The sequence below is a fragment of the Anopheles gambiae genome, chromosome 3 (genome assembly GCF_943734735.2).
Source record: "Anopheles gambiae chromosome 3, idAnoGambNW_F1_1, whole genome shotgun sequence".
In the NCBI taxonomy this organism is placed as follows: domain Eukaryota; kingdom Metazoa; phylum Arthropoda; class Insecta; order Diptera; family Culicidae; genus Anopheles; species Anopheles gambiae.
Window position 1 is genome coordinate 63,351,122 of NC_064602.1, and position 18,739 is coordinate 63,369,860.

At 39.7% G+C, this 18,739-nt stretch overlaps 2 protein-coding genes across 7 annotated transcripts in view; one reads left to right on the forward strand and one right to left on the reverse strand.

Moving 5' to 3' along the window:
• Positions 1 to 635: 635 nt before the first annotated feature.
• Positions 636 to 8,920, forward strand: LOC133393926 (uncharacterized). Its single transcript, XM_061661102.1, has 4 exons — positions 636 to 722; positions 5,070 to 5,239; positions 5,299 to 5,612; positions 8,829 to 8,920. The coding sequence occupies exons 1-4, from the start codon at positions 647 to 649 to the stop codon at positions 8,830 to 8,832; spliced, it is 564 nt and encodes a 187-aa protein (XP_061517086.1). The 5' UTR covers positions 636 to 646; the 3' UTR covers positions 8,833 to 8,920.
• The window catches only part of LOC1275250 (muscarinic acetylcholine receptor DM1), an 80,358-nt gene continuing 67,253 nt past the window's right edge, over positions 5,635 to 18,739 (reverse strand). For 5 of the 6 annotated variants that reach the window (XM_061661096.1, XM_061661095.1, XM_061661094.1 and 2 more), the window contains exons 4-6: positions 17,376 to 17,553; positions 17,021 to 17,208; positions 5,635 to 15,205 (exon numbers count right to left, since the gene is read on the reverse strand). In XM_061661096.1, coding sequence (XP_061517080.1) covers positions 14,389 to 15,205; positions 17,021 to 17,208; positions 17,376 to 17,553 — 1,183 coding nt within the window. In that variant the 3' untranslated portion in view covers positions 5,635 to 14,388. The remainder of the gene's footprint in view (positions 15,206 to 17,020; positions 17,209 to 17,375; positions 17,554 to 18,739) is intronic. The other variant, XM_314486.4, reaches the window with a different exon arrangement.

Below are 18,739 nucleotides of genomic sequence, written 5' to 3' on the forward strand. Positions count from 1 at the left end.
GTGAATTAACCACTAAAATCAGAAGGAAGAAGGAAAAAACAATCGTCACCCGTAAACCTTCACGAGTTTGCACCAACGAGAGTCAAACGAGCACCACTGGTCACAAATCAAATCAAACAATACAATCCGCACAGTGGCAAACCCACATCCCACATCCCCCAAACTATTCCCAAACTAAAAGCGTCCTAGAGGGCTTTGAGGACTAGGACCACCGCTGTAGTGTGTAGGAATGGAATGGAAGGTGAAAGGTGTAGATTTCGATTGCCCGATAATTACATGGTTACACACCCGTGAAACGTAGCCGCTCAGAACGGTTTGGAGCTCCACCGTATTCGGCTTTCCATGCCATGCGGATTAACGTACGAACCACACGACCCCAACCGACCCCAACACCACAAACGATGTACAGTTTTCGATGGACTTCTAACCAATGATCGAATCCTTGCCACGTCCAGTATAACGGTGACTGGCACGTGGATAGGACCCACGAAGAAAAATTGTTAGTGGTAATCGCGCTTGACGCGCTTTCGTGCGATGTTGCATTAGTAGCACGTGAGTGAGTGTGCGACTGACTGGGGCAGACAGGAATACACACGGTAGAATAATGAAACGATAAACGGTTACGCTCACTGAAAGGATACACACAATGGGATGTGGACCATCAAATGCAGCTGTGCCGGTAACGGGCGAAGGGGTTTCAACCATCTCTAAGCTTGTCTATCGTAAGTGAAAATTGGAGTTGCATCAATTGTGCATTGTGAGGTGTAAAATTGTGAAAACAGCGACCTTGTTGCGTACGATTAGCAAAGAAAAAGATGAGGAAACACTCCCGATTACAGCTTTTGTTGGATATCGCAAGCTCTTCATTTAAAAATGAATGTGATAAAAACGAGTTGAAATGTGTAATAAGATAGATATGCTTAGTTTTTTTTTATTTCGGACTTATTTTTTAACTGTCCTATCGTATTGATGATGGAAAGCAATAGATTGATTGAGAAATCTATTGAACTCAATCTCAAACTGGTCCGTGCATTTTGTTTTTAAAAATCTTCATTCGACTTTCGTGGCGAGTCTCGAATTTGAATGCAACGTTTTGACACACAAGATATTTTTTTTATACGGTCAGATGCAGAGGCAGATTTTCCTATAAGTCGGAGCGATCGGGAGGGGGGAAAGGGGGGTGGGGGTCTAAAGGGAACCCCAACGTAAACCTCCACATGTTAGTTCGCATTTATAAACGAATGATTTATTTCTTATTAATGTGCACACATGAACGGAAAACTAAATCTTTCTCAAAGTAGTACATTCTTACAAGTGAGTGTGTAGAATGTGTTGGTAACGTTTATAGCAATTAAAAGTTGTAACAAACTTTGGAAATAATGTTTGACGGCCTAGACAAACCTAGACATATTTTTGCACTCTTCCATATCAGCAATAAAACCTCTCATGGCAATAAAGCAGAAGCTCCTGGGATGTTTATTTTTTTTTAAGCTTCTTCGATTGCTTTGGTCTTGATTGCAAGAACGAAAATTCTACAAATACGCAAGTACAGGATAATCATTGTCGGACACTTGGATCTCAGGCAATGCTTATATATCTGTGAAACAAAAATCACACACACTTTGTGCAGTAGTTTTTACATCTCATATACATGAGTGAGCAAACAAATGATTTGCAAAATCTTCGTTACAAATAGAAAAGTACAGTTATGAGTACTCAAAAGTACTCCTTGTGGGTTCCCACTGTACTTCTTCTTCTTCTTCTATTTGGCCTAACTTCCTACGCGGACATGCTGGCGTATACATAGGCTTTCGAGACTTAATTCATTATCACGCAGCCGGATAGTCAAAATCCTTGCTACGGGGGGACGGGTCTATTCTAGGTTTGAACCCATGGCGAGCACGTAATTAGGTCGTTCGAGTTGATGACTGTACTATGGGATTTGTACCCGTGTTCCACTGTAATTACTACCATATAAAAGTACAGAAGAAAATTAAGCCCTAACGAATTCAGGATTATGTATTTGCGAATAGCAAACGATATTCATAAAAAAGCAAACAGTGGGGGTCTTCACGATTCTAGTTAGTTTTTTGTATGGAGTTTGATAGTTGGAGGCTGAAATCATGTAAACAATCCATACAAAAACTAGCCTGCAATTTTCAGTCTAGAAAATTTTTGCCTCAAAGCTAGAATTAGATTCGAATACCTGCTCGAAAACACGGTGTTGTTTAAATTTATCCCAAGGTGCATTAAAAAGATCAGGTGGTAGAATCTGGAATCAAAGTGTATGTAGTCCAGGTGGTCTCATAGCATTTTTTCATAACCAATTTTGAACATCACTTTTTGGCAGAACGGGTGAAAACTTTTTCTCAAACGAGCTTTCTGGAGGCTTGACGAATATTCAAAACACTCTTACAATCTTCATTCGGAAGCAGAAGCGATAAAAATCAGCCTTCTAAATTCATACACCTTGGGATAAGCCCACCTGTATATTATACTCACATAGATAGCTGCTCGAAAACTGGTATACAATGCAAACAGCTGACAGGCTGAAATTTCAGCCTACGAACTTACAACGGAAAGGGCCCCAGTGTATTTTTTGTTGATATTGATACTTTTTGGGGACTTTTAAGGAAACTAAGGGTTTCATTTCGATCCCCCGCTTAGGGCCCCGAGATAAATAAATCCGCCTCTGATCAGATGCTCAGTATCTACAGCGACCAGAGACGGCCACCTTATGTCGGATACCTTATATTTTCATTACATTTCTGATTTTGATCACTTATCGGAACATTGTCTTCACACATCGTTCAGGACATTCTTTAGCTATCTTTTTGCAAAAATTTAGGCCAATAGCTTTAAACATCTTTGATGATATTTGCATATTCGGATCAAGAAAGAAATCTCTCATCCCTCTTCACCCCCTTCTGCGGCATAGGCTCCTCAAATTACTTGAGAGAGCAACTAGCGGGAAGGTTTATTATTGGTGTTGAACGGTTGAGAAGATCGCTGTTACCCGAGCGGGTTTGATTTACAAGGCCGCATCCTTCGCGTGGCCCACAGATCCGTTCGCCGTCGTAACAATATTTATTAAGTCCACTAAAAATCTAGCAGTCTCTCCTTGCTACTGAAATGGTTCCGTAATTTCCTAAATTGGGACGATATGGTGCTAAAATTAAAAAAATATTGGAAATCAATCATAAGCATTAGTCGGTAGACTGTATTAGTACTACATAATTGTATTAAATAATAGATCGCTATATAATAAAAATGGCTATGCTTGGTTTATCATTTTATATACCGGTCCAATTGTTTGCACCAGCATGCGAAAATATTGTATGTATAAATGTGTTAACGTCAACATTTAACGTCAACATTTAAATCATAACGATATTTTCGTCTATATGCTAATCTAAATCTAATATATAAATAGAGAAAAGTAAAATTACGATATTATTATTGTGCTGTGTTGATTCTGATTCTGAACAGAATGTAATTCTAGCATTTCTAAAAATCTCTGATGCCAACGTGCTGTGTCAGTTGCACTGGCGGATTAAGGGAATCTGGGGCCCTAGGCGGTAAGAGTTGAGGCGCCTACAAATGGAACTGAAGCGATCTACGAGTCACCTAAATCGGCGGGAGCCCCAGGCAACCGCCTAGTCCGCCTACCGTTAGATCTTCCGCAGGTCCACATTTAATAGTTGAAAATCAATTTAGTTCATTCAGCTACGTTTGCTACCATTATAGCGCGAGTACGGACTAATGCCTCCAACGAATGCGTTTCAGAAACATCATAGAAGTGGTAAAAAACGTGAATGTAGAATTCGAGAATATATCTGTCGTTCTGGAATGTCGTAATGTTGATCTTCTTCTTCTTCTTTGGCTCAACAACCGTTGTCGGTCAAGGCCTACCTTTACCTCTTGTGGGTTTGGCTTTCAGTGACTAATTGATTTCCCCCCATAGCAGGATAGTCAATAGGATAACAAGCCTTGCCTTTGTATTATTTCCACTCCTCGTACTTTAAAGGTCTTAAGATCGGTTTACACCCTCATGCGTTTAGCGCAAACTGGTTTGCAAATTGTCTAGTGCAATATTTGCCTCGGAAAGATATTTATAAAAAGATAGTTGTTGCTTGGCTAGAGTTAAATTTCACCATGTAACAATATTCAGGCAAAACCTATGACTCTGTGATGATGTGCAGTTGCAGCTGTTCTCTTCCTTATCAAACGGTAACAAAAGCATCTATAAATGATCAAATGTCCTTTCATTACCATGGAATCGTACTCATTTCGTTTCAATATCCTGTTAGCTAAAGATTTGAGCTATTGATTGATTGAGCCTAACACGAAGTGGGAATATTAGTATTATATTTTGCTCCCTTGTCCTTTTTGGATTACATTATCTAATGTATAAAGTTTATTTTAGCCAACATCATTTCCTAGTACGATAAATTTGTGAACATATCCAGCTTGTAGACACGATCTGAAATAACATAAATGATTTGAAATATTTTTTCTTATATACCATTTGCAGCCATTTATCTTCTTCTTCTTGTGGCACAACAAACGCTGCCGGTCAAGGCCTGCCTGTACCCACTAGTGAAGTGGGCTTGGCTTTCAGTGACTTTTTTGTTACTATAGCAGGATAGTCAATCCTACGTATGGGGGCACGGTCTAATCGGGGCTTGAACCCATGACGGGCGTGTTGTTAAGTCATTCGAGTTGACGACTGTACCACCAGACCGGCCCCAATTATATATTTCTTTATTTTGGGATTTTGTTCACTAGTAAAGAGCCAGCTGGAGAAAGTCCTTGGATCAACTAACAAAGGCAATGACAACAAAATTGTGTCGATAAGAAAAGGGTTGACCTACTTCATAGTTTCATTTACAAACCTAAAACTTAATCCTATCAGTGGAACAACATGTGTGCAACGTCTAGGTTTTCCATAAATAATTGACAATCGCCAGCCAACGCCTAAGTCGGCGGGGCCCCAGACGACCGCCTAGTCCGCCTAGCGTTAGATTCGCCACTGTTACTATCTATCATAATCTAACATTTTTCCACAGCACGACCAGAAGCGTTTGAAATTCCCCTCGGCGATTCAGAGCATCCGGATAGTCTTATCAAAAAGCATCCACCGCGGCGTCTGAAGCGTCTCGAGGAACAGTCCAGCACGACGCCGAGCATTGAAGATTTGGAGGAAAAACTAGCGACAGCTGAAACCCGAAGACAACAGGTAATCTCTGCAAACCTTTATCTCCATCTGTTGTAAAATAATAATATGTGGCTTTTCAGTTTCTAGCGAATCGGTCCCAAAAAACTACCTTCGATAAAGGGAGTCTGGATGCGACGGAAAACGATGCTAGTACAATCCCTGAGGAGGGCGAAGATGACCGATCGGCAGATGGCGTGCACACAGCCGAACAAGATGGCGACGACTCGGGCGTGGAACGATCCGCACCGCCAGATAGCAACGGTCGCAGATCAGCATCGGAATTGGAGGACGATGAGTTCGATCCTCATCATCAGCAACAGCTGCACGATCAACGACGCCGCGGGTCGGACCTCAGCATCGGGCACCTGACCAGCATGCGGATGAAGATGAACCAGTACAGGAAAAAGTCTCACCACTACTAGACATTTGGTTTTTTATTAAACATACATTTATTAAGTTTTCAGTTTCTGTTTTCTTTAATATAGTTTCCACTTTTTTGTGTGTTCTTTTACCCTCATTTGCATTCACTTGTTTCCTCTACCCTTTTTGGTGCGATCGCTATGGCATCATCCTTTTCTTTTGCATTGTTGTTTTATACGTCTGTGTGTGTGTGTGTGTGTGTGTATATATAATTGTATGGAGCTTTGTTGTCTGTATCCAGCATCTTTCGTTATAGTGTTTTGTTTGTTATCCTTGCTTTATCAATCTATTTGCATAGTGTGGTCTAAGTTTGTTGACTGACAAAATGAGTTTGTGGTTTGTGTTTGAGTGCTTTTTCTGCTTCAGTTTGCCCTTCCTCCTGTACGATAATCTACATCAAGCGCTCATCCTTAGCAATGCTTTTGATGCATTTTTGCTGTATTGTGGTTATATTCCCTTTGCCTTTTGCATTGCATTCCTTTTCCTCTTTACCAATGCAGCCCATTGCTTCCTTTTACAACTAGAACATTCTACTGTTGTCCTTAGCTTTCCTTAGTTGTTTCATTTACTTAATAATTCATTTATATTTATTTACTTTGTATTAAATATACTTTTTGGCATACCCGTATAATACTTTTATAAAATAAACACCTTGTTAATCTAGGGTTGTTGAATGAGTTTCACTTCGGATTCTCTAGAGCATTATTAAATAATCCCATTTTTACGTGCGTGTGTGTGTTATTTTTCTTTCGTGTTTTTTTATCTGCAATTCTCTCTTTTCCAGTACTTTTCATTTTCTTTAGTTTGCTGCTTTACCAATTGTTTTATCTCAATCTTGTTTTCCCATAGCTATTTTTTCATGCATGTGTAATTAAATCTTCAGAACATTTTGCATTCATTCGTGATTCTTGTTTTTTTATGCTTTGCGTTTTTGCAATTCCATTCTTACTCATTTGTCTTTTCGTCTTAGCTGTTATCATTCATTTTCGTCTAGTTGTATATGTTGCTGACTGCTTTTGCAACTCTTTTGTCTCACTCATCTATTTTCATTCCCAAGTTTCAAATCTTTTCACATTTTTCTGTCACTGCTAATGGCGATCTTTCAGATTGTTAGTTAGTTCTTATCAGTTTATTACAAAAAAAAGTACACGCGTTCTCTATTGCATAGCACAGTGCTTCGTTACCACGTGTGCAGTTTCTACGTAGGAAATCGTGGGAAAAGGTTGATACAGTTTATTCGGCGGTTTTGTTTTCCTCTTTTGTAGTGTGATCGTAGGAATGTGTGGTTTCGGGTACAGGTGTTTATTGCCTGGATTGTTTCCGTTTCTACAAATATTGTTCTCCAATTCCTCACCAATCTGACCATATTGAAAATGGAGTTCCAATTAAGCCAGTTCCAAAAGGTACTGGAAGAAAAACGAAGATTGAAACGGGTGCGTTTATGAATGAGCGTAATGTAATGTGGGGATTTCTTTACAATTTGATTCTATTGTGACATTCACTTAGATAATACGATTAGTAACTATCTGCATACTTTTATTTCCTGCGGTTCTTTGTCCTACTTGTTGATGACCATTTGTTTTATTTCACGTTGTTCTGCTTAGGCTGTCCTTTTGGGTGTAGTTTTTTCCTTTGCTTTTAATAGCCCTGTTCATTTGTTGGAAATGTGTGATGCAAGACGTTTTTCTTTGTACTCTTAACAAATCTTTCGACCAGAAACAGATTCAAAACTTGATTTTCTCGTTCTTTTGCTTTTGTTTGCTTTTTGTTTTCTTTGATTGGAACGCTTGGCCCTAGAGAAGGATTTAAGCCGTCAATAGTCGTGTGTTTAAATTCGAAAGGAAATGAAAGTTGAATATCGAGCAAGTGCAAACGTTTCATTATACAGAAAGTACACGGTAAGGGGCAGGATGAGCATTTTTATGAAATTGTGTGATAATTTGAAGAAAAACACAGAACACTTTGAGGATAAAGAGATAAATAAAAGCTGTAAGATAGAGAGAGGGAGAGCGAAAGACCGAGACAAGCGATGTATTAAAAAGCTGGCAGGAAAATACGACGTCTTTTGAAACCTATTGGATTGCAAATTTTGCTCTCAAGCATTCTATCATTAATTGTAAGAATATATCCCTGCTATAATCACCTCCTTCCCATCCAAAGGAGTCTCAAATACAGTAGCTATTACCATTAACTATACCATTAACGCACGGTACAAATATGAAACAGTTGCGTTCAATAAAGATATACGAATATCGAAATACGAAAACATGCGCGTTTGGATAGATCTTAAATATCTGTAACACCTTGTTCATTGTTTTTTTTCTGTTTTGTTTCGTTTCTTTTGTTTAGCTATATAATCTTCACTGATTGCTTTTGTGCGAGAAAAAAAGTCAACTTTTTATCATTATCAAATGCTGTTTAACATGGTAATCTTTTGTTTAAAGTACATCACATCAACTTATATATAATAATCAACATGTTATATCCTTCTTAACTGTTGCAGGACAAAATTATAAATGTATCCGTTTTTTTGTATGTGTCCGTGTTTATTGGATGCATCATTATCGTTTGTAAGTTATTCTTGTTTAGCTTACTGTACTTGTTAAAACGTACTTTACTATTCAGAACAAATTATTTCTTATGCTTTAAGTAAACATTTCAAAACGGAAAACTTTCTTAAACAATACCTAACACATGCAGCGTGTTTTTTTGCGCGTTGTCACAACGAATTCACTACAAAAAACTGATTTCACTACGTTTAGGCCCAATATTAATCAAAAACTAAGTGGCTCTTGTACACACTTAAGACAATAACGAAAATATTTTTTTTTTTGTTTTTCGTTTGTATATAATACGACTTTCACATACCATCTCGCCCTCCTTGTTTCAACTAAAATTGTTTTCCTTTTGGCTCATGAAATATGACTGTGTAAAATAGTATATGGTTCCTGTTTTGTTTGTAGTTTAATTTAACAAAATAAAATAACAACAAACCATCCGTACCTAACTGCTGTTTGTCTTGCTTTTGCTGTTTGTCTCCGTTATCTGCTAACCTGTCACCTGTTTATACCTGTTTGCTTGCTCTTACAGTCTAAGTTTGATTTGTTTGCCATATACGGACTCAAATTTCACCAGTTTCCTAGTCCCACACTGCTACCAAGAATTCCTTCTTCTTTTTTTACAATTACAGATAGAAATCAGTTCGACAATGGTGCAACAATAACGTACGCCGCGAGGATAACACGAGTAACGCGCAAAAAACTGTCCCATTGCACACGAAAGCAATCAAAAGCTACAAAAAAACGTTCGAAATAATATTGCGTTCTGTTATTATTATACAATTACTATAAAAAATATTCTATATCATGAAACTAGTCCATTTTGGTCGTTAATAATTTTACACATTAGTGTTTTTAATATACACTAAAGGAAGAGGTTTAATTAAAACACATTATAGATATTCTAATAAAACCATACCATAATTCATTTCTTGCATTGAGGCTTTGAATGTAAGTGCTGATGAAATTTCTGACTTGTGTATTTTTTATGTACTTTTATCGCGTTCTTTTCTGCTTGTTCCTTCAAAAAGACGCGAATTAGTGTGAAAGCGATTCGAGGGATGAAATGATTTTTTTTTCTCATTTTAGATGATTATGTTTCATTAACACCGTTCTCTCTCTGTTCGTAGAAAAAAATGCCGGTACTGGCAAAACAGGAAAAACACAAAATAACTTATTCGTTAAGTTGGTTGCTTGGTCCAGCAGCAAATTTCTGATAATGGAAAACCATCAAATCTCACTTCCATATCCATGCGCTACACGATCGTTAGCTAAATCTGTTAAATACACTAAAACCTTCACTCCTTTAGGTAAGTTTGTTGTAGAATTTCAGCTCCCCTTAAAATGTCCTAAATGAGACATTTTGTTCTCTCACTGTGACTTTGCTTCATCAGGGAGGATATTGTTATTTCTTTACGCTAATACACCGACAAAATACACGCACACACACATATACATGTATAATATAAATACGCGTACATACACACTTACGTACACACTTACGGACTACGTGCCTAGAGTAAGCTCCGCTTCTTGAAATGCATCAACACAGTCTCTAGCCTAACTTGCGGTACGATCTGGTGTTGATTTCTATGTGATCGTGTTGCGTTCTGCGATCGTTTTACCCACCAAACAACCTTCCTCTCATCCACCGTGCTAGCGTTTCGCTCGTGTATATATGTGCTCTGTAAAAAGAACAATCCCAAACGGTGTTTAGTACAAGTGGTATAGTATTTATAAACGATATTTGTTTGATCTCACTGTTTTAGTTTATCTAGGGTGCTGCATTGTAGCGTCTCCATTGCGCTTGATTTGCTCTGTTGTGCTGCTGTTTGTTTCGTTCTCTTCTATTATGTATTTTGACGCTAGTGTTTTTATCATACGGGGTTTTTTGTAGTTTCGTTCATTATTTACCTTTTGTTTTCCTTTCTCTTTCTTTCTCTATCTCTCTGTGTCTCTCACACACCCACTAGCATACATTCTGATTATGATTGTATGTATGAACTAATTTGCAAATGTTAATGTTGTTGTACAGCTTTGTGTCCTTTCGGTATTCATTACAGTGCCCGACGAAATATAACCTCCTCACGATTAACCAATGTTCATTACACATTTCGAAATAGAACGTCGTTCAACTTCTCCCATCATTTGTGCTACATTACAAAGTTAGTTGACTTACATTAAATTTATTTATTGTCTGCTGAATAATATATAACGTTTTCGTACTCTGTGCGAAATTATGCCTTCCCTACATTGTTATCGCCTGTGTGTTCTTGTCGTTACAGTTTTTATATTAGCTTTTCCCAGTACTGAATCGTTCAATATCTTCTTTTACTTGCGGTAATGATTGTGTGGTATACTGTGTGGAATATGAAATGAGGCCGAAAAGAAACGGAAAGCGTTACGAAGCGTTATGAAGCGTTAATACTATTTTTATGTGAATCTTGCAATCTTGTGTACAATGTTAATCAACAAATCGCATGAAACATTGCACACAATGCTTACAGGCAGTATGAAAATCTCCACCACGGAAAAAGGCAACAGAAAATTTAGCTGTACGATAAATCTAATAAAGGTAAAACATTTCGCGGATAGGTCACAATTTTCTGTACAAAAAATTCTACACATTAATTCCATTTGCTTAAAGTCAACATTTGGTTCGTTTTGTTTGGTTTCTTTTTTCACATATCAATTACTATCTTCTAATCCTTGAACGCGCTCGACTTCAGGCCTCTCTGATCTGTCTGGTAGCAGTGACCGTAAGTCAAAAACATCAGCTTTCTTGCAATCTCTTACAGAGTGCTACCTTCACCAACGACTCGGACCGTTCGAGGGTTCCTTTTGTTCGAGCGCGTTCGACAATGATGACGATGACGACGGCATTCCGACGCATCCCTCTTTTCCCTAATCCGTGAGCAATGTTTCAATTGTGTGTGTGGTCACCGTTTTGCAGTGGCTATATTTGCAGCGTTACCGGTACTACCGACCATCGATATTTGTTTGTCTACGCACTAGGTTTTTTGCGACTAAATTAGCAATGTCTATGTCCGCACCTAGTGCGCTAATGAATGTTATGAGATTGGTACTATTTTTGACGATGAAATGGTTCTACTATTTGCACACTACTATCGCTACCGTTTTACATGTTTGTGGCTAATTACATTGTTTGTCGCTGTGTTGAACGGTTTGGTTTTCGTCACCTTCCTATCTGATCTACTGTGTGTGTTTTGGTATGTTTTTATCTTAAATTCTCGCTAGTACAGTTCATTCTACGCGTTGCGTAAGTGCTAGTGATTTACATACGATAAAGTTCCTGGTTTCTACCTTGCTACAATAGTGTATTTTTGCTGTCCAAAGATGTATATAGAGAGTGTTTAAACTCAACTGAACACGTTGCGCGCACGATTAACTGATTAAAAATTAACCACTTCGTTAACGTACTTCGCTTATCAATTCAACGCACTCTCGCTTTCTCTATTTCTCTCTATCTTTCCCGCTCTTTCTCTCTCTCTCTCGCTCTTTCTCTCTCTCTCTCGCTCTTTCTCTCTCACACACACACTCAGTTGATTCAAACACCTATCTAACACCGTAACGTAACAGGAGGATTATAACGCAACGCCGTCCTGTGATTGTGCACCGTTTGTGCTTGTGAGAAGTAATGGTAAACTGTTTGTTTGGTGCATTGGATGTTGTGGCATTCCATGCTCACGAAAGTGTATGTAAATGTTGTGTCGTTACTAACTTTATTTAGGCCGTTAAACATACAATCGCCATTTAGGATGCTTTTCTTCAAGATGATATCGATGTTTGTTTACCGTTTTAACCATTATTACTCATCAAGCTTAACTGTTACAGAGTTTGATTTTGTTTTTTGCTTTGTCATCGTTCAATGTGCTATAGCTTAACTAAGAGTTTTTGTATTTTGTTTTATCGGTGTCCTGGAATGTCCTGAAGAGCTTCACAATACGTCACACCACAACTTCCTAGCTCAACACAGTTCTAACAATTTAAAAAAGACGCTATCAACTATCTCATGCGATGCTTTTTGAAGTATTGTGTTACCAATTTTGCAAGATTTTCATAATTGTTTTCAGTAAAAACTGCCTTTTTTATGCGGCCAAAGCCAGCAGCACGACCTATGCGCAAAGAATTCCCTTTGATACTAAAAATGTTTGTAATTACAGTTTAATATTTTAAAAATGTTTGCCTCTTTAGTATCTCTTCAATGTAAGTTCGATTCGATATTATTCGATATTATACCAAAATCTGTAAGAAATCTGCTGAACCGTGAATAAATAGTGTACCCTGAAGTCTATCCTATCACTTAAAGGGACCCAAAACAAACGAGCACTCAACGCAAACGATCAACTATTACACAAAAATTTCACAAATATGTTTGTGTTGAATTACAGCAAATGTTCTAAATTAGAACACAATCATTGTACAGAGCGCTAAAACAATTTCCCCATGGGGTGTCCCTTTTTAAATAATCGTCACCACGTGATGCGTGTGTATGTGTTACGACTTTCCAACCTGCGTGTGCCAACATTGACATTACCAGGAAAACTTTATCTGTGTGCGATTACTCAAGTATTCAGAGATGTACATTGAGATTTAATGTAATTAACATCGGAGAAACATTCCCAAATCTCTCGCTTTATGCTTATGAGCTTTCCCAATCCTGCAGTGCGTGTGCACTCATACGCTGACACAGGAACTGCTAAGATGGTTTGTCGGTAGAATTTTTACCTTACGCTCTAGTCTTAAGTGAGACATAGTGAACAAGCGTCTCGTTCTAGCGAAAATTGCTCGGTCTGTAGTGAACTTTTCCTATTCCCCAATGGAATCTTCCGTCGCCGTAGCAGCGTACATGGAAGGATGCAAAGAGGAGCTTAGCTTCTCGCCCAACATCCTCTTTTACCACAGACACTGCCCACCTTGGCTCGGCTTATCCCTTTACCACGTTTTTCTTCTGTTTTGTTCATATTAACAGTAAGAGAAACAGTCAACTTGTATGCCGAGAACAGTAAAGCAAATACACTCATTAATCTTAATTAAACACGCAACAGCCACAAACACAAAGGCACCGACCGGAACGGCACGCAAAACGCACAAGATTTTGGGAAAAAGAATCGCAGTAGCACCGGGGCGGGCAGGGCTTGAGGTGTGGGAAATGGGAATTATTTAGGAAAACACAGGCTAGAAACCGGAGCAAGTGAGAATTAAATTGGCTCAGCAACAGCAAAGCCATGGAAGAGATTTCGTATCCGGTTGAAGCTTGACGCTCCTTGGGGACACAGCAGCAACAGCAGCAACAGCAAACGGTTTGACTTCCGTTTCGCGTAGTCTCGCTTATTAGAAATCTACACCAACCGTGTGTCCGTCGGAAAAAGGCGCCTGAAGCTGACTGATGGCCGGGGCTTAACTGTCACCGAAGGTCAAACGGAGACGCCCGGCAGGCTCGCACTGTCAAGAAAACGGAGGCATCGGAAGTCGATTGATATCCGGTCTGGGGTAAGGATGGAATGAAGAAAAAGTTTGTTTTCTTATGGTCGCTGAGTCCAGTTTTTGAGCAGAAATCAAAAGTAGATACCACATATTACGTACTAAATTCCTTTCATACTTTCATTACGGTTCAATGTACGATTAGTCACTAGAAACATATTTTTTGTTTGTTTGTGCAATAGAAATCATGTGCAAGAATTTAACATTTTACTCAAGTTAATTGCAATAGTTGTTTTCGTATTCAACTTATTGAGAATCGATCATCGGTACCATGGAGTTTTCTAAGGAAAAAAAATCTTACAAAAAATAGTATGTAAAGCACTTCTATTTGATGTAACGTCCCTCGCGGACATGCCGGCCTATACAAAATTTCGAGACTTGTTCAGGACGACGCAGCCGAATAGTCACATAGTCCATGCTACGGGGGTACTGTATTTTTTAGGCTTGAGCCCACGACGGGCATGTTGTTAAGTCGAGCAAGTTGACGACTGTACCACGGGACCACCCCAGAATAAACATCAAAGAGCTCATCATTGTTTTTGGCCATTTCGACACGGACTAAACATCTCAACGCAATCATCCCAGGACACCCAACCAAAACATGACCCTGCACTAATGGAATAAATCTATCTTCAAAATTGATTGGTGATGATTTTTGGTTGGTAAAAACTAACCGCTTGGCACCGTTCAGTTATAGACACCCCGCGTCATCGCTTCCCGGTTACGCGTGTGCCACTTGCAGGTAAGAATGCGCACGTACGTCCGCCGGAACGAAGCGTTGCAGAGGGCGTAGCAGACTGGGTTGATGGTCGAGTTGATGTAGCAAAGTGCGTAGAAAAAGTCCCACAGCTCCTGCGGTATACACTTGGTGCACGCGGTAAGTGGCTTCAGCAGCACCAGGATGTTGTACGGCGTCCAGGTGATGATGAAGCTCAGCAGGATGGCCGACAGCGTTTTGGCGGCCTTCGTTTCCTGGCGCTTCTCCTGGGACTTTTTCTTCTTCTTCACCTGGCGGGCGGTTTGGGCAAGGTTTGCCTGGTGCAGTTGCTGCTGCTGCTTCGACAGCGGTTTGGAGATGATCTTTGCCGAGAGCGGTAACCGGAAGTCAGTGGTTGCGGTTGATTGGCGCCGCGTCGCTACCGGTAAAATGTAATCGGAATCGCGCGACGGTAGCGGACGTCTCGGTGGTACCGTCATCGACATCGGTACGTCGTCCTGTATCATCTTGATCGAGGGTGCCCGCTCGTCACCCGATCCACCCTCCGGTGGCAGTCGGATGAGGATGGTGTACACGGAGTCCTGGCTGACTGACCGCGATCCTAACCGGTTGCTGTTCGGTAGCGAGCGAGAATCCCGTGCACCGTGCATGTCTTGCAGATGGGCCAGCGGGGGCAGAGCAGGGCGTATCGGAGTGGGCGAAATGTCCGGTATCATGCTGACAACGTTACTACGACCGCCACTGCCGGCCACATATGGATCACGGATCACGTTCAGTGAGGTGCATCTGCAACGAAAGGACAACCGGGCGCATTAGCGACTGAATGAATGAGTGCTCGAGGTCTGCTGGACGGCAGCGTACAACAAAACATTGATTGTGAGCTTAGGGAAGGCCGCTGGAGTAGGTGTATCGGAATGGCATGAGCTGTTTCCTCCGCCCACAACGCTCACCATTCCCAACGCATCTAACTCCAGGCTCGCAACCCGCAAAACACGCAGGTGAAAGTTAAAACGTTCAAACATTAACGCAACGAACTAATGAACGATACGAGATGAATTAATGCAATGATGCGTTAGTTGTCAATGAGTTCGATGAGTTCTGTTTCCCGTAGATATTGGTGCAGTTGACACACAGCTCTCTCTCACACACACACATACACACACACAAACACACAGAGCTAACATACATTCTGGTTCAATGACACGCTTTCACCCTTCACGAGGTGCACACGTGTAATCTATTGGGTGCTTCCAGTACCAAAAACACATCAATGACACAAACAAACGAGAATAACGTGACACAGGTACTAAATCATGAATACACCACCACTACTAGAGTGATGTCCAACTGGCGATGCCGCTGCAGGATATCATTGGGTGTCGTTTGATTGACAAAACGCGAAGTACGTTATGACGAAAATGCACTGAGTGGGATGATTTTAGGCGATGCGGTTATGCAGTATCGCATACTGCATCACTACGAATAACGGGTGATTGGAACGGGAAGGATTCGTACAGCGGTTGACAGTGGGCTGGTTTAATCAAAGTACAATGGCTTATTTACTCTATCCTTTGAATATAGTGGAAATGCAAATGAAATAGCTGTGGTCAAAAACAAGCGCTTAATAAATGTAAATATCAAGCTTTATACAAAGATATTTCTTATAGTTTTCGAATAGTTTCGAAATTCACTTTGACACTTTGTTTATTTTAATAACTGAACTGTTAGTCTAAAAATTTTTATTGTAAATTAAAAAAAAAGCAAAATTAGTAAATTGTAAATTTATCGGTTTTCTTAAAACTTGTGCTTAGAAAAGAATACTTTTTAGCATTTGAGATGTTCTCACACGTGTATTGAAACTATTTTATGATAATAATATGCTCTCTGACTTTAATTATCTAGCAAACACCTTCCGTCCCATGAATTAAATGATAGGCTAAAGCTAAAAAAATATGTTCACACCTTCGAAGATGGTGGGGTTTCCAAACAATTGCCTATTTTTCAGCATATGTTTTCCCCTGCACGGCGTCAGCTTGCTGTTGTGAACAATGCGCTTTTTTTATTTTTCTTAGAAAGCTAACCTTATTGGCTACTTAAGTCCAACCATTCTTTCCAAGAATCCTTCACCCGTTGTACGGCAGAAACAAACACACTGGAAACAAACCAAACACATCGAACCGGAGCAACAAAGCGTTGCCATGCGAAACCGCAACCGGGCTGAGCTATGGGTTGCCGCTCTCCATGGTCCGTAGCTCAGCGCGGTCGAGAAAAAATGCTTACGAAAACTTTAGACGGTACAATTGAAAACGGGGAAAAGAAGAATGGAGACTACATTAAGCTGGAGTAAACAGAACGAAACAGTTTCACTACATGTTTTAAGCAAAACCAAAACAAAAAGCATTCATTGTTTGTCGCAGTACGCAACGCAGGTATGAGTTGTGATTGCGATGGTAGGTGGACGGAACAACGGAATTAGCTTGCAGCAGCTTTTGCACAGCACAGCTCTAGATGGAACATTGAAACATAAAACATTCGTGTTGTTTTTATCGATTTGATAGTATAATAGAAAAAAGAAAGGTTCGGAGACCGAGCTTCCTCTACCTGGTGACTGAGCTTGGTAGGGGAGTTTCTATGGATACAGGTGTTGCATACCCTAAGTCCGACGGTTCCTCGACGTCATACCCGTAGTCGTCGGAGTCTTCGCGCCCGGAATGCCACCACGCGATGCACCACTCTTTGATGCCGCCGAAGAAGGTGGTCGGCTTTTTCGGGACTCCGTTCATGGTGATCTGCAAAATATGGGTTTGTTGTTGATATTTTGTTTGTTTTTTTGTTTGTTTGTTTTTTTTTCGAAAGTAAAAACACGGAAGTAAAACGCTCGATCTGCAGAATATTGAGATGTGTCGCTCGACAAACATTCCGTGGCGTGGTGGCGTGGTAAGGCGCATTTACTTACGCTTGATCGTCGGGATAGCATGCCGTGTCCGTAGGCACCGTCCGGAAGGACGGCATTGGTCATGTAAACGCTTTCCGCGTCCGCTGAAGACTCACTGCGAGGTCTTCGCCAGCCATCCTCGGCAACGCTAGCAGGCAATACGTGACCTCCTGAATGGTTGACCGCTGTGTTTTCATCACTGAAAGTAAAATATATAGAAAGATAAATGGTGGATTTTTTTTTATTATTATGTTTACGTTCAGGAAACAGGGTGTTGCTCATTAAGACTACATCTAAATATTTCGCTATAGCAAAGGAAAGAAAACTTGACCTTTTAGTAAATGTTATGCAAAATTGCAACAATAAAAATTGATAAAATGCATAATCTTATCTATTTCTGTTCCTGCAATGCCCTAGTAATTGAGAATCAATTACAAATGGGAGATCGAGTACACACTCCTGTGAAAACAATGTCAGCCAGGTAAACAATTAGGTATTATTTTTTTAATAATTTCAATTCTTTTTTGTTTTAATATTAATTTGCAATTTACATTTTCTGTTCGACTTTTTTATGATTATTACTTCCTTTAATTTGTTTATTCTTTTTCTAATAAATTATTAATGTTTGTATCAGTACCATACAATCACCTACGTGTTATTAATATTTTATTGTAACTGATTCGAGAATCAATTCCATAAATGGAAGTTTATGACAAGTAAACTAACATCCAGATAAAAAAAAACATGATGTATCTATCATAATGATGCACAAATTACATCAAACTTACATTAGAGACGTACTTCTACACTATTTCGATACAAGCATGGTTTTTAAGCGAGTTACATAATTTTGTATTTGTTTTGTTTGGCTTAAAAAGGTTTAGTTTTGGTGGTTCATCCTTTGATGATGATGGATATATTTTATTGTCAAAAATGAACAAAAAACTTGATGAAACTCAATTCATACTATTCGCGATCATTGCTAAATTAACACCACATCAAACCAGACTCTCACATATCGCATACGACCTCGAAGCCATTTTCACCTGCTTTGCGGCAATCGGGGTCGCGGGTCATAAATTTGTTCGGGTTGTTTCACGGCTTATACCCCAAAACTTGCCTGAGTGATTTTTCTCATCTTTAAACTCCTCAAACAACAGATCCAAAGTCAAGTGGATTTAATAAAAAAGTAATAACGGACAAATACACGCAACTAAAAACATAAAATAAAAGCCCCATTCGCAGCCAATTCCGAGTGGGCTGAATCCTTTTTCATGCGTAGCATGATTTGAGGAAGCAAAAAAACATCAGTTTGATAGGGGTACGTACTTACAGATCTGAGGGCATCCCGATTCGGTTCGGGGAGTTTAACTCACTCGACCGCA